At 36.1% G+C, this 13,117-nt stretch overlaps 1 protein-coding gene and 1 long non-coding RNA gene across 4 annotated transcripts in view; both read left to right on the top strand.

Annotated features, from left to right (window-relative positions):
• Positions 1 to 13,117, top strand: part of LOC126912571 (uncharacterized) — a 99,662-nt gene that overhangs the window by 14,007 nt on the left and 72,538 nt on the right. The gene's annotated exons all lie outside the window — the stretch shown is intronic.
• Positions 1 to 13,117, top strand: part of LOC118274067 (organic cation transporter protein-like) — a 40,613-nt gene that overhangs the window by 21,736 nt on the left and 5,760 nt on the right. For all 3 annotated transcript variants that reach the window (XM_035591422.2, XM_050705028.1, XM_035591423.2), the window contains exons 2-6: positions 5,085 to 5,284; positions 6,976 to 7,192; positions 7,673 to 7,928; positions 8,351 to 8,971; positions 12,351 to 12,529. In XM_035591422.2, the coding sequence (XP_035447315.2) occupies positions 5,121 to 5,284; positions 6,976 to 7,192; positions 7,673 to 7,928; positions 8,351 to 8,971; positions 12,351 to 12,529 (1,437 nt within the window). In that variant the 5' untranslated portion in view covers positions 5,085 to 5,120. The remainder of the gene's footprint in view (positions 1 to 5,084; positions 5,285 to 6,975; positions 7,193 to 7,672; positions 7,929 to 8,350; positions 8,972 to 12,350; positions 12,530 to 13,117) is intronic.

Raw genomic sequence — 13,117 nt, 5'->3', positions numbered from 1 at the left:
GAATTGTTCTAAGCACGATTTTGAGTGATTATAAAATTCAATCACAATGACAAAACTTTTTTTAAATGTGGGAGAAACATCCTTCGGCACAAATGGTCTGGCTTGACCAGAGTGATGCTACTGCCTCACAGGAACCGACGTGAAACAGCGCTTGCGTTGTGTGAGTAAGGTTACTGGAAGCCCAATCGCCGATTCCCCTACAACCCTTAACTTCCTAACCCTCAAAAGGCCGACAACGCACTTGTAACAACCTCTGGTATTTAAAGAATCTATGGGCGGCGGCAACTGCTTACTTGCTTAGGTGATCCGTCAGTTAGTTTGCCGAATTATTCCATAAAAAAACCAATATAGGCCATACTACTACATTATTTGATAACTCTTTTATTACGTTAACCCTTCATGTAACTATGACTTGTTACAATATTTAACTATCCCTCCTCTCAGTTCTTCAACAGCTTAATTCCTTAATACCCACCATCAAATGACTCATAACGAAACTAGTTAAGCAGAGTTCAGGTCCATTCATAAATTAAAGGGTCAATTAACGTATTGAGCTCCCACTAATCTCCACAATTACCAATTGGGCGATTAATTTATACAATTAAGATAAAGGTAGGATTATTTCTATACACATAATATATGTCTACAGTACTCATACATAATATGTATGAGTAAAGTGCATAATAAAATGTTATCCAGTATGTATTTATTTCCTCGAAGAGTTCTAACCTACGTAGGAGTTAATGTGTTTTTTTATAGTATAAGCCGGTAAACGAGCAGACGGATTATCTGATGGTAAGCAATCGCCGCCGCCCATGGATATCCGAAACAAGAGAGGCGTTACAAGTGCGTTGCCGGCCTCTTGGCGGTTAGGAATTAAAGGGTAGTTTAAGAATCCGGGATTGAGAAGACTGGGAAGGGGGTAATTGGGTCTCCGGTAACCTCACTCACACAACGCAAGCGTTTTTTCACGTCGGTTTTCTGTGATGCCGTTGTATAACTCCAGTCGAGTCCATTCGTGCCGAAATATGCCGTACGTAACTTGATAAAATATCCAAGTAATTATTATTCAAACGTAACTATTTATAACAATAAGCGCCACGCACCATAATATTATGTTGAGTACTTACCTACAATGATATGAGTCATTGTATCACTTAATATTCTCATGGCATTAATCATGAGGAAACTAAACGTAACCTCTTATGTAACGCCTTAGTAATTATTGCAACTGTTATTAACAATAACATCGACATTTTAAAAACAAATCTATCTTACATAATCGTAAAATTACAAATATAGGTTAAGTCACCGAGCTGCAGACTACCTAGCGGGTTTAACCGGGGCTCCGGCTCGAAAGGCAGGAGTAGTAACGGGGTGGTTTTTAGTCAGTAAGAGTCTGACACTCCCTCTCACCTCGCCCAAGGCGGGAGAAGACATTGGATGATATTACACATTGTCACATAATTATACGCAAGCAATACTAGAATTTATAGTAATACTAGAATCAAAAATATAAAACCACATTTTGTTCCACTTTTAAAATCCTATAGCCATAAAAGCATATAGCCATCGATACAACCTACTAACCGATATTACTCTATTGATAGTTTTATAGTCTGTCATAAACCTGAGATAATATAAAAACCGCATTAAATTAAAGTGCATAAATAAAAATGATTCTTGTGGTCACACTATTACGGATTATATTGTGATAACTTCGTTGTTCAATTAGTCGAAATCAAGGAACTTATCTAAAAGTTAATTTCTCTCTATCATTAGGTAAACTTATTACCTATAGCATTATAAACTCTAATTGTTTCTAAAATTGCAAATATCCAATGTATAGTCACAAACTCGTCTGGACTTTCAAAAAGTCTATGACCTCTGAGTATGTTTCGGCATTTCTTCTCAGAGCAGTCCGATAGGAAATGCCAGGTTCATCTAGTTATTTTAAAGATTAACGTGTAAAAGTTTTATCTTATAACCAACCAGCAAAAATAAATATAATCCATCACCACTTGGAGCTCTTTAACTCAACATGTAACATACTAATTTAACTTTAACTGAAGAATAGTCGATTCCAAACGTTCATGTTTTAATGGCAATAAAAGACAACATCTTACCTCAAGATTATCTCAAAAACCGCATTAAATTAAGTCAAATAATAAAGAAACTAGTAAAGTACCCACAATAATATTATCCGCCGTACTCAGAGTCATTTAATGGTTGCTTAGACCATTCCTTAGCAATTGTTTTCGATACAAAATCGTTACTAAGGAATAGTTTAAGTAATCATTAAATGTCTCTGAGTGTGGCAGTATGTGTTACAAATGTAATCCACACACAATAGCTCGTTAGCATTATATCGTGTGGGTGACTAAAAACTGAATGGTTAATGATTTGAATAACAATTTCATATGACCTAAATACTTTAGAGTGAAATTAATATTTATATGTTTTTGGGATTATAATTTAGACTTTTAAAGATATAGAGAGTGAAGAGGATGATATCAAAGAGAGAGAGGGAAAGAGAATGAGAGAGATAGTTTGTGATTTTTTTTAAACAACGATAATAACGGCACGGCCATACCATCCTTTTCTCGAAGCCATTTAGGCCGATTTCGATCGCCTATAACTTTGTTGTGGATAAAACAAGAAGTCTGAATTTTTCAAATACTAAGCATGCATTGTACAAACATGATACATTTCAATTTTAATTAAATTTGTCTTATTAGTTTAAAAATTATAACTTGTCAAAGTTTCAAAATTTTATCACTGACTAACTGACACATCATCAAAAGTAGAAGGCACTTCTAACAAGATGTTTTTGATGGTATTACTGGAACTAGTTAGGGCTTCAATTTACTCAAAGCGAATATTTTACAAATCCTTCTTCTCTAAAACGCTATAAAATTAATAACTAAAGAACATTCCAGAATCACGTCACACGTGCGCAAACCCACACAGACACATTACAAATGCGATGACACCCACACTATAAGGGCGCTCCCTTATAATACACATGGTACGACACATCGAGCTATACAAACCAGTATAAACTGATCTTCGAATGTTTAGAAAGATCATAAAGAGCGAGACCATGGTAAACTGGTTGTGTGGAGCTTAATGTGCACCCAATGCAGTCCTTCTCATTACGAACATATGCTGAGAACGACTTTACCACACGCAATGCACCCGAGTGTATTGCATGACGCATTCAGTGTAGGAATAGATACTTAAAATATTCTTCATTTAAAAAATCGATTTAAAAAATATGTAAAAGTATTATTGGCGTGTCTTAATGGCAAGTTAGAAATCGACACTAAAAAAAATATGTTATGTATTTGATGAAATGTAAATGTAATCTAGGTAAGCTAAATCAAACATCATATTTTATTGGAATATATTAAAGATTTCATTAAGTAATAGTATCTTTATACATAATTATGCTATAGGTATGCATGAAAAATCTGTTGACTGTCGATGAAGCGAAAGAGGTGTTTAAGATTCGTAGCAATTGGTGTTCCATTGTCCTGCCCCCACGGGAGACAGGCGTGAGGTTATGTATGTATAGTATCACACTAATATTATAAATGTGAAAGTTTGTTTGTTTGGATGTTTGTCTGTCAATCACGCTGAAACTACTGAACGGATTTTGAAATGTCGTATACAGACAGGGTATGAACTGACTTGGGTAATAGGTCTCTTATTCTCATGGTAACGAGCGATGCCGCTGGCCGAAGCTAGTATTTCTCAATAAAGTCAATATTAAAAATAAAGCGCAACGAATCCTTTTCATTCGTTCCAATTTACTAAGGAATTTGCATAGAATGCACTCCAATTTAATATAATAAGCACGTGAGTTAATATAAAAAGAATTATGGTGATATGGAACCACCTGGCAACAGTAATTGACCGCGAACCGCCTGCCATACATAATTCTATTTATTTACTTAATGTGTAAGTTATAAAACCTATTATTTCGCATTTATACAGAAACGCCTTTTTATTCCCGAAGAGAGTGCATATTGTGGCACGTAATACCATTGTACAATGTACACGTACTTTTCCCCATTTGTATTATAAGTCCCATGTATTAGAAGGTGAGCCTACTGCGAATTATTCGAAAAACCCCAGTAATATTTAGCCCGGCCCGGGAATCGATCCCAGACTCCTTATCCGGCAGTCGCACTTGGGACCACTTAACCAACGAGACAGTCTATACGAAACCTATGACTTCGATTTAAATAATTTTCAAACACGAAATGAAATAAAAGTGCGTATTTTCATTAAAAAAAACCATTGTGAGAGACAAATCCTGCCTAATTAGTCAGTAAAGACAAAATAAAACAACGCAATTTGAAGAGTTTGATTTCAATCATAAATTGACTTACATAAAGCAATACACCCATAGACCTAATGATGAGGAAAACACACACAGACATGCGTCAATAAAGATTAACTCTGTGTAAAGAATAAACAATGTGTCAGTTGTAAACTTATTATGTTTACATTGATACCATTTGCGGATAAACGCGAATTGCAGCCATTTAACTTGCGTACACTATAAATTCCCTATTAAGACATTCAAATCTTCTATCAAATAGGTATATTTCGAATAAGAAACAAGATTAAATCAACACACATGTTTATAGTAAACAGATAATAAAAACAGAATATAAGACAAAAAGAGTATCTAAGCACAACAATGCTAATGGTGCCAAGAAATTATTGTATCAATAACTTGTTCTAGATTTTAATACAAGACAATTACAGCTACTATTTATTTATTGTTCATGAAATGTTTGTCGAAATAACGTTCTATAATATTGTCTTCTCAGATAAACTACTGGTTGAAAGAAAGCATACTGTATCGTAAGATGTTATGTCTGCCGTTTATTTGTTGTAAATAATAATTATTTCTAGACTATAATACACTTCAATCCTTTTTATATATCCCTTTAGGGAACACACCACCCGAACACCGCATGCTCACAGCCCAAAAATACAAGATCTTTCACCAAACCATTAACTCAGTACAATTTACAATGAAATTAACCTCAAGTTTCTTTTCTTTGCAGATAATTACCATCAAGCCAAGACAAAGCATTTAAATAATGGAGGAGATCAAAAAAGAGATTAACCTGGACTCAATCCTGGAGAGTTTGGGACCATACGGCAGATACAACCTTTTAAACTTCGTGCTGCTTCTCTTCCCAATCCTGCTCAGCAGCTTCTTCGAATGTGGATTCATATTTGAAGCCCAAGAACTGACTTACAGGTAAGAATACAAGGAATATTTGAATATTTTCTTTAATGAAGTCCTTATTTCCCTGCGACATAGGTATACGTATAATTTTAGAGCAGCCTGATAGCAGCTTACTCTAGACCTATTTCAATGTCTTAAGACCTCATTCTGAATATACAGAATGTAATATTACAATTTTCCTAGTGGTTGCAGTCGTGACAACGACTATTTTGTCCTTCATTGATTATAATCAAATGTGCTCTAATTAGAGCTCTAATTAGAGCACATTTGCCTCCCATTTACAAAACGTGTATCTCAATTTTGATGGCTTCGATATTAATTTACACCATAGTCATATTTTCAGTCGTTACTTTTCTTTTCTATATACTCGTAATTTACAGATGGGTGATTGACCTTTACCTTTTTAGAATGTATTTAAGGATCAGCATCTGATGTACAATCTCCATTTGTTGCGGTTGTTACTCTTGTTTCTGGACCAAAATAACTTCTGAGCTCATTTCCCTTTGAATATCTCTCTGTACTATCTACATCTTCATCTTGTATTATTTATACATTTTAAGGAACAAAGGGATTTCTGAGTAACGGAGTATGAGTTGTAAGGTTCAACGAGGTTTTATTAAGTTTTTTAATACCAACATTCTTAATAATGTGCTTAATACGTTAACGGCCACGTCGGTGAATCTGATTGAAAAAGAGTAACCTATGGATTTTGCTCGTTCTTCTCCATAGGAATCTACACTTTGGAACGAGCAAATAGCTTCACTAGAGGACTGACCGACAGACAGACGTTATTAATATTATTATATTTGCTTTGACGTTCAAAAGTGCCTTCCTGGTCTGTTTGAAATAAATTATTTTGACTTTTGATTTTGACTTTGACTTCGGTCACTAGTCTCCGACGCTTAGTGGAGGATTCGCCTTCAACCGTTTTCTTTCAACATTTAATGCTTTAATAAGTCAAAATCCTGATTCAAATATACTGTACAAGAAATAGATGAAACACCTCTTGTCGTCAAAAGTACTAGTAAAATTGATCACATTTAAAGATCGTAATAGAGATAAGACTACGCAGGCGTAAATACAGAGACAGAATATGAAATAAAGAAAAAACATTTATTTGGTACAACAACACCAGGCACAAACAAACACAAACAAAAACATATGATGGCAACGTAACTTTAAACATTGTTGTATTTACTACTAGGTACTAAAATAGAAGCGTATAAGCCTTGACCTACAAAGATGAAGGTCGAATCGATGTAAATAAAAATATTCGTTGTATTAAGGATATAAGTTATTATGTCGCTTAAACCTCTGTTGCCAACAAAAATAGGGAAATATGCCATTAATTGAGTCAACAAATCCTACAGATGAAGCAAAGAATAGTACTTAAACCCGCTTTCAAACTGATATAGTCCCTAATTCAAAATTCTTAGGTGAATAGCCTAAAGAAAGTCTTGTCTTTTAAGGAATAGTAAGTAAAATTCCCTAAGAATAGGAGGATCCTCCGACCAAGCGAGGTGTTCGGTGGGATTTTCTATCCATGTTTATTCGCATATAAACTTCATATGTGCGATGTAGGATTTATGACGTCAACCGTTGATTTGTTTGTCAATGTGCGACTACTGTCATGTCACTTGTCATGTCCCTACAGTCTCTTTGAAAAGCCTCATCAACCAAGTCCAATTTTTAATTCCCACCAGGTGTGACGTGAATGGCTGCGAGCAACGCTTCAACGACACCTCCTGGATCAGCTATGCCATTCCGACCAACGAAGTCCATAACAAACCTGAGTCTTGCATGATGTATGTTCCACTGAACAACTCAGAGTTCCAGTGCCTACCTCACAACTTCGATCTGAACAAAACTATGGCATGTGACAAATTCGTCTATGAAGATGAATATTCACTAGTGAAAGAGGTGAGTAGATCGATTATTTAATGCATGTCCAGTTGTAAAAGCCAAAAAGTACTTTAATGGTATGATCATAGTAGTTTATATTGCATGCGATAATTATAACTGTTTCGTAAAGAATATGGACTTTAAAAATGTATAAATTGCGAGATAAAATCTTGCCCTTATTTGTATTGTACGAAACTGTGTCTGTTTGCATAATCCACTTTCTCATATCAACTGCTGTGTCCAAACTGTTGATTTTATCAAAAATGAGTCTTGTGTCCTTACTTGGAATATTTGCTTTATTTATATTTTTGTTTGTAGTGTCAAATGTAGACTCATTAACCTTACTTGGCTTTACATAATAATACTATATTTGTCCGCAGTAATCGAAGTACACGAGGTGGACGCCACTGCGCCAAATATGTAAACTCCATGATCTAAACATGCTAGTACTTAATATATAGACTGTTGAACAAAATCTTAGTGTCCTTCATCTTTCAGTTCAACCTTGGCTGCCAGGAATGGAAGAGGGCTTTGGTTGGGACCATTCACAACTGTGGAATGTTCGTCGCTATGTTGTTCACTGGTGCCATCTCTGATCGGTTTGGGAGAAAAATGGCTGTTGGCTTCGCGGCCACCACCAGCTTTATATTCGGTTTCTCGAGATCATTTGCACCAAATTATCTGACCTATGTAGCGTTACATTTCTTGGAGGCGGCGTTTGGAGGCGGATTGTATCCGTCTGCTTATGTCTTTAGTAAGTAATTCTTATCTTCTTAAAAATGTTTTAATTGAGTTTTTTATTTCAAAAGATCGTTTCAAATTATGTAAACCTTGATGTTCAAAACAATGTTCACTACTATTGATCACCAAATAGGCTTTTCTAATTGACACTTAAACAACTAATTATATTGAAAAGAATTGTAAATTCTTATCTTCCTCCATAACCAAATCCAAATCACCAAAATATACTGGTTTACTCAAATATAAAATCTACAACTTCGATAAAAATAGATTAACAAATAAAAAAAGTAGAGAAGATTCTCATATTGAAATCATTTCTAAATCCTACTGTACCTATTAGGAAAGACATCACAATTGTTACAATCTTGAATATCGTTGACTATATACGGAGTTTCTCACGACATGCCCTTATTAATACTAATTTATTCTTTACAGTTATCGAGCTGGTCGGCCTTAAACAGCGAGTTATAGTATCCGCCATGTGCAATATGACCTTTGTCATAGGCGTCGTCCTCATTGCCCTCCTTGCTTGGGTGGTCGAAAGCTGGCGTACCTACATCCTCATTCTCTACTGCCCGGCCTTGATCGTAGTCATCTATATCTGGTTCATGAATGAAAGTGCCCGCTGGCTCCTCAGCAAAGGCAAGAGAGACAAAGCCGTATCAGTACTTAAGAAAGCAGCCAAAATCAACAATTTGGATCCAAGGAAACTTGAACTGGACTTCTTGGGAGATCCTTTACTTAAGGCTGAGAGTCAGACGACGGATAAGAAGTCCCAGTTGTCAAAAGCGATACGTTCAAGCATAATATGGAAGAGACTGATGATTTGTTCGTTTTTGTGGATGACATGTTCCCTTGTGTACTATGGGCTGTCGATAAATTCTGTGTCTTTAAGCAGTAATAGGTACGTCAGCTTCATGCTGGTGACTTTGGTGGAGATACCAGCGTATATTGTGGTTGTGATTGTACTGGACAAGTATGGAAGGAAACAGACGCTGGTCGCCACTTACCTAACTTGCGCGTTGATGAGTTTGCTGTTCGCATTCTTGCCGAGAAGTAAGTATTTTTCTATACTGTTTCTTCTAAGATTAATGATATGATGTAACTATTGTGTTAGTAGGTGAATAAAACGTATAAATCCGGAGCTTGATGCCTAATCCGGAGCTGCGGACTACCTAGCGGGTTTACCGGGGCTCCGGCTCGACGGGCAGGAGTAGGAACGGGGTGGTTTTAGTCAGTAAGAGTCTGACACTCCCTCTCGCCTCGCCCAAGGCGGGAGAAGTCATTGGATGATTTTCCACCCTGAAAAAAAAAAAAAAAAAAGTGGTCATTAAGTTTATCATGAACAATATAAATGCATCAATTAATTGATTCTATCAGATGTTGTGATGTTTAACAATCACGAACGACAAGACCATAAATAATATAAGACAACGTATTATCATAACAATAGGTGTAATTAAAATACTAATGTAATATGGCTGTATGTTCTGTGGTCATTGATAGTGTGGACGATTTTTGAGTTAAAAATAAAAAGAAAAATAATATATTTTATGATCATAAAACATATTTTTATAATAACTATGGTGAGGTATACTAAATTTAATAAAAATAACGGTTTACGGGCAGCATTAAGAAGAGACCCTCTATGACTCAAAACTACATAGCAGAGCTGTTCTCTAACTAGTGAAGTTCTATTTAGTATGAGTACACAATGATTTTCAACAATTTGGTGATCAGCATGCCCAGCCGTTAGCGCATATTATTGCATAATTATCTTTATAATAATATTCTTCAACCCGAAATTATATAGAATGCACTTTGCACTTAAAACTAAGAACATGCATTCTTAACATAATTTCTACACGTGTGACACGTTTTGGAAACAGTACAAGTGACAAAACAATGATACAGGTAAAGTACGAAATTGTATGCATTTCATAATAACGTCGATACTGCAGATTTTTTTTCTTCTTCTTGTGTAATTTCGTACGTGTGTTACATCATAATTTTTAAAACTATTAAAATGACATATTCTGTCTATATAGATTTTTTTTATAAAAGAAATCTTGGAGCATATTTTAGCTACAAATGTTCTTTACATACTTTTCTTATGGAATAAACCCGTAAACGAGCAGACGGATCACCTGATGGTAAGCAATCACAGCCGCCCATGGACACTTGAAACACCAGAGGCTTTACAAGTGCGTTGCCGGCCAAACCTACAAGACCTATGTTCTGTAATGACAAATGTAATATATGAAAAAAATAATAACACTTTAAATTAATAGTACTTAATAGTAAATTAATTCAATAAACCAACACACACGTACACATACGTATTATGCAACTCAACTAATTATAAAATCCATATAAATAGACGTGCTTATCAACAAGGTTATCGTAAAACCATAAACAGCCCATTGAAAACATTAGAATTATAAACATTGGTTGAATAGTAAACAAAAATTAAATAGTAAACATTATTTATGCGTTTGTAAACATGTTTTGTTTACAACGGGAAATAAGTGCGGATGTCAGGAATTCAGATTATAATTATTAGTAAACGTAAAGGCACGTTCACATGAAAATACTTTGATCGCGCGTTTTTTTTAGTGGTACGTTGTTTTTGGTATTTATTTTCGTTTGGTCAAGAGTTTGAACATAATAGAAGATATGAAAGTTGGTTATACTCGTATATATAGATAAGTTCAATTGTAGTACGACTTAATATCCCAGTAGGGCTAATGCCTGATCCGGAGCTGCGGACTACCTAGCGGGTTACCGGGGCTCTGGTTCGAAAAGCAGGAGTAGGAACGGCGTGGTTTTTAGTCAGTAAGAGTCTGACACTCTCTCTCGCTTCGCCTAAGACGAGAGAAGAAATTGGATGATTTTCTCCCCTTAAAAAAAGTACGATTTAATATGAACAGTATGAGCAAATACTTTTTGCGACATTTTAAAATTAAGGCCACTGTAATACAAGCTTGACAAAAGAAATAAAAAGGAAAACCATCCTAGACACTCTCCTCTGACTGAATAGAAATATTAAGCATAGAAATCTTTAGCTCTGACTGAATAGAAAGCCTAGAATACTAAGCATCTTTAAACCAACCAGAAAACCGACAACACACGAACAACAAACATTAACCACCAACACTCACTAATTCACAAACGCACGACTGGAACAGTGTGAAAGTGCTCTTTATTGACACATCAGTGCGTCGACCTTGCAGATTGAGAAACATTCTACACGTGTCACCCACACCGTTTACTACCGTAAGGCAGAAATATACTACCGTTGAGTGTCGTGGCACCGTAGCCACCAATTAGCTGTAAGCATTTAGCGAACCACGCAGCACCGACATGACATGCAAGTGTGTCTCTAACCATTGTAAATGATAAATGATATTTATTTCTGCAAGTAGGTTATAAAATAACACTTTTACACGTCAATATAGCTAGATGAGGCCGGCATTTCCTACGGCCCTTCCTGACTACTCTGAGAAGAAATGCCGAAACAAACTCAGAGGTCATAGTCTCTTTTAAAGTCTAGAGTAAATGTATGAAACTTTTTTTTAAAGCATTGCCCCACACTAGGAGTTTCTCCTGTGTCGTGGGTGCGTTTACAAACAGACAAGTTCAGAAACAACAATTTGTGGATCACACAAAAAGTTGCTCCTTGCGTTAATCGAACCCGCTACACGTGGCATGGCAGCCAGTTGCCCAGCCACCGCGCCAACCATGCAGTCCATCTGATATACTTCTGGCGCACCACGCCACGCTAATGTATTTCTGCCATTACGATCACGAACGAATGTGCTCATGTAGTCTGAGACTATAAATTATTGTTAATAATTTAACATTACTATTAATAGTAGTCTCGTCTTCGCACGTGGCTGATATATTCACATTAATATGTACATTATAAGACTGCCTCGTTGTCAAGTGGTCGCTAGTGCGACTGCCGGACAAGGGATCTCGGGTTCGGGCAAAGTATTACTGGGTCTTTTTCGGTTTCTCGAAAATTTCTCAGTTGTAGCACGGAGTCAGAAACTGTGCCCAGTATATGCCAATACGTTCACCACCTATTGGTACATGGGAAAATATTCACTTACCTTTACCTTTTTAACCAACTCCAGAAAAAAAAAGAGTTTGACCTGTATTATATATACCTATTAAGTATATCGCGTTTGGTTGAACTGGTTTTAATGCGGTTTTCAGCATAGCATTCTTCACTTAGAGGAAGGTTTTAAGGATACTTCCTGAATAAAAAAAAAATGAGGCGCTTAAAAAATGGACAGCAGTTCCCTTTAATAAAAAATATATTTTTTTAACCAAAATCCTAAACCTCCTACTCACGGGCTTGTTATTTACCAAAGACCCTCTCAACTATACAAAAATCCGTCATTTTCTAATCTCCTCTATTCTCTTCCAGACGACTACTGGTCCATACCCCTGTACCTGATTGGGAAGTGGAGTGTGACTCTCGCCTACAGTTCCGTCTACATCTATGTGTCTGAGGTGTTCCCTACGAATATGCGGCAGACTCTAATCAGCATGTGTTCCATGGCTGGAAGGATCGGATCACTTATAGCGCCAATGACTCCTTTATTGGTAAGTTTTTTTTTAAATTATTATATTGGCAACATCAAGTTCGCTGCTAGATTATGACTGTGAAATGCCTCCGGAGCTGCGGACTGCCTAGCTAATGAGCACCTAAAGGCTACCCCTTCAGAGATAAAAGGCGTGACGTTGCTATTTTTTTTAACGAAGTATTATATTGGCAACAAAGTTCTCTGCTAGATTATGTCTGTGGACTGCCTAACGGGTTACCGGGGCTCCGGCTTGAAAAGCAGGAGTAGAAACGGGGTGATTTTTAGCCAATAAGAGTCTGACACTCCCTCTCGCCTTGCCCATGGCGAGAGAAGTCATTGGATGAATTTCCCCACTCAAAAAAAATATGAATATGAAGCTACTCTATAGAAAATGGTTTACTATAATGACTTGGTAGGTAAATGGTAATATTACAAAGGTATCTACTTGTAATGAATGTGCAAGGACTATTGACCGCAGAGTATCAAGATTCAAGGTTCGATGACTGAATATGATATTTTAGTCTGCAACACATCTCATCTTGGTTATGTTTTTAATCATTTATTTTAGGGACTTTTATTCAAATCGAATCACTTTAATGCATCCATA

This window comes from Spodoptera frugiperda, chromosome 3, assembly GCF_023101765.2.
Source record: "Spodoptera frugiperda isolate SF20-4 chromosome 3, AGI-APGP_CSIRO_Sfru_2.0, whole genome shotgun sequence".
In the NCBI taxonomy this organism is placed as follows: domain Eukaryota; kingdom Metazoa; phylum Arthropoda; class Insecta; order Lepidoptera; family Noctuidae; genus Spodoptera; species Spodoptera frugiperda.
Note: the sequence above shows the minus strand (reverse complement) of the source record. Positions and strands in the feature narration are given on the sequence as shown.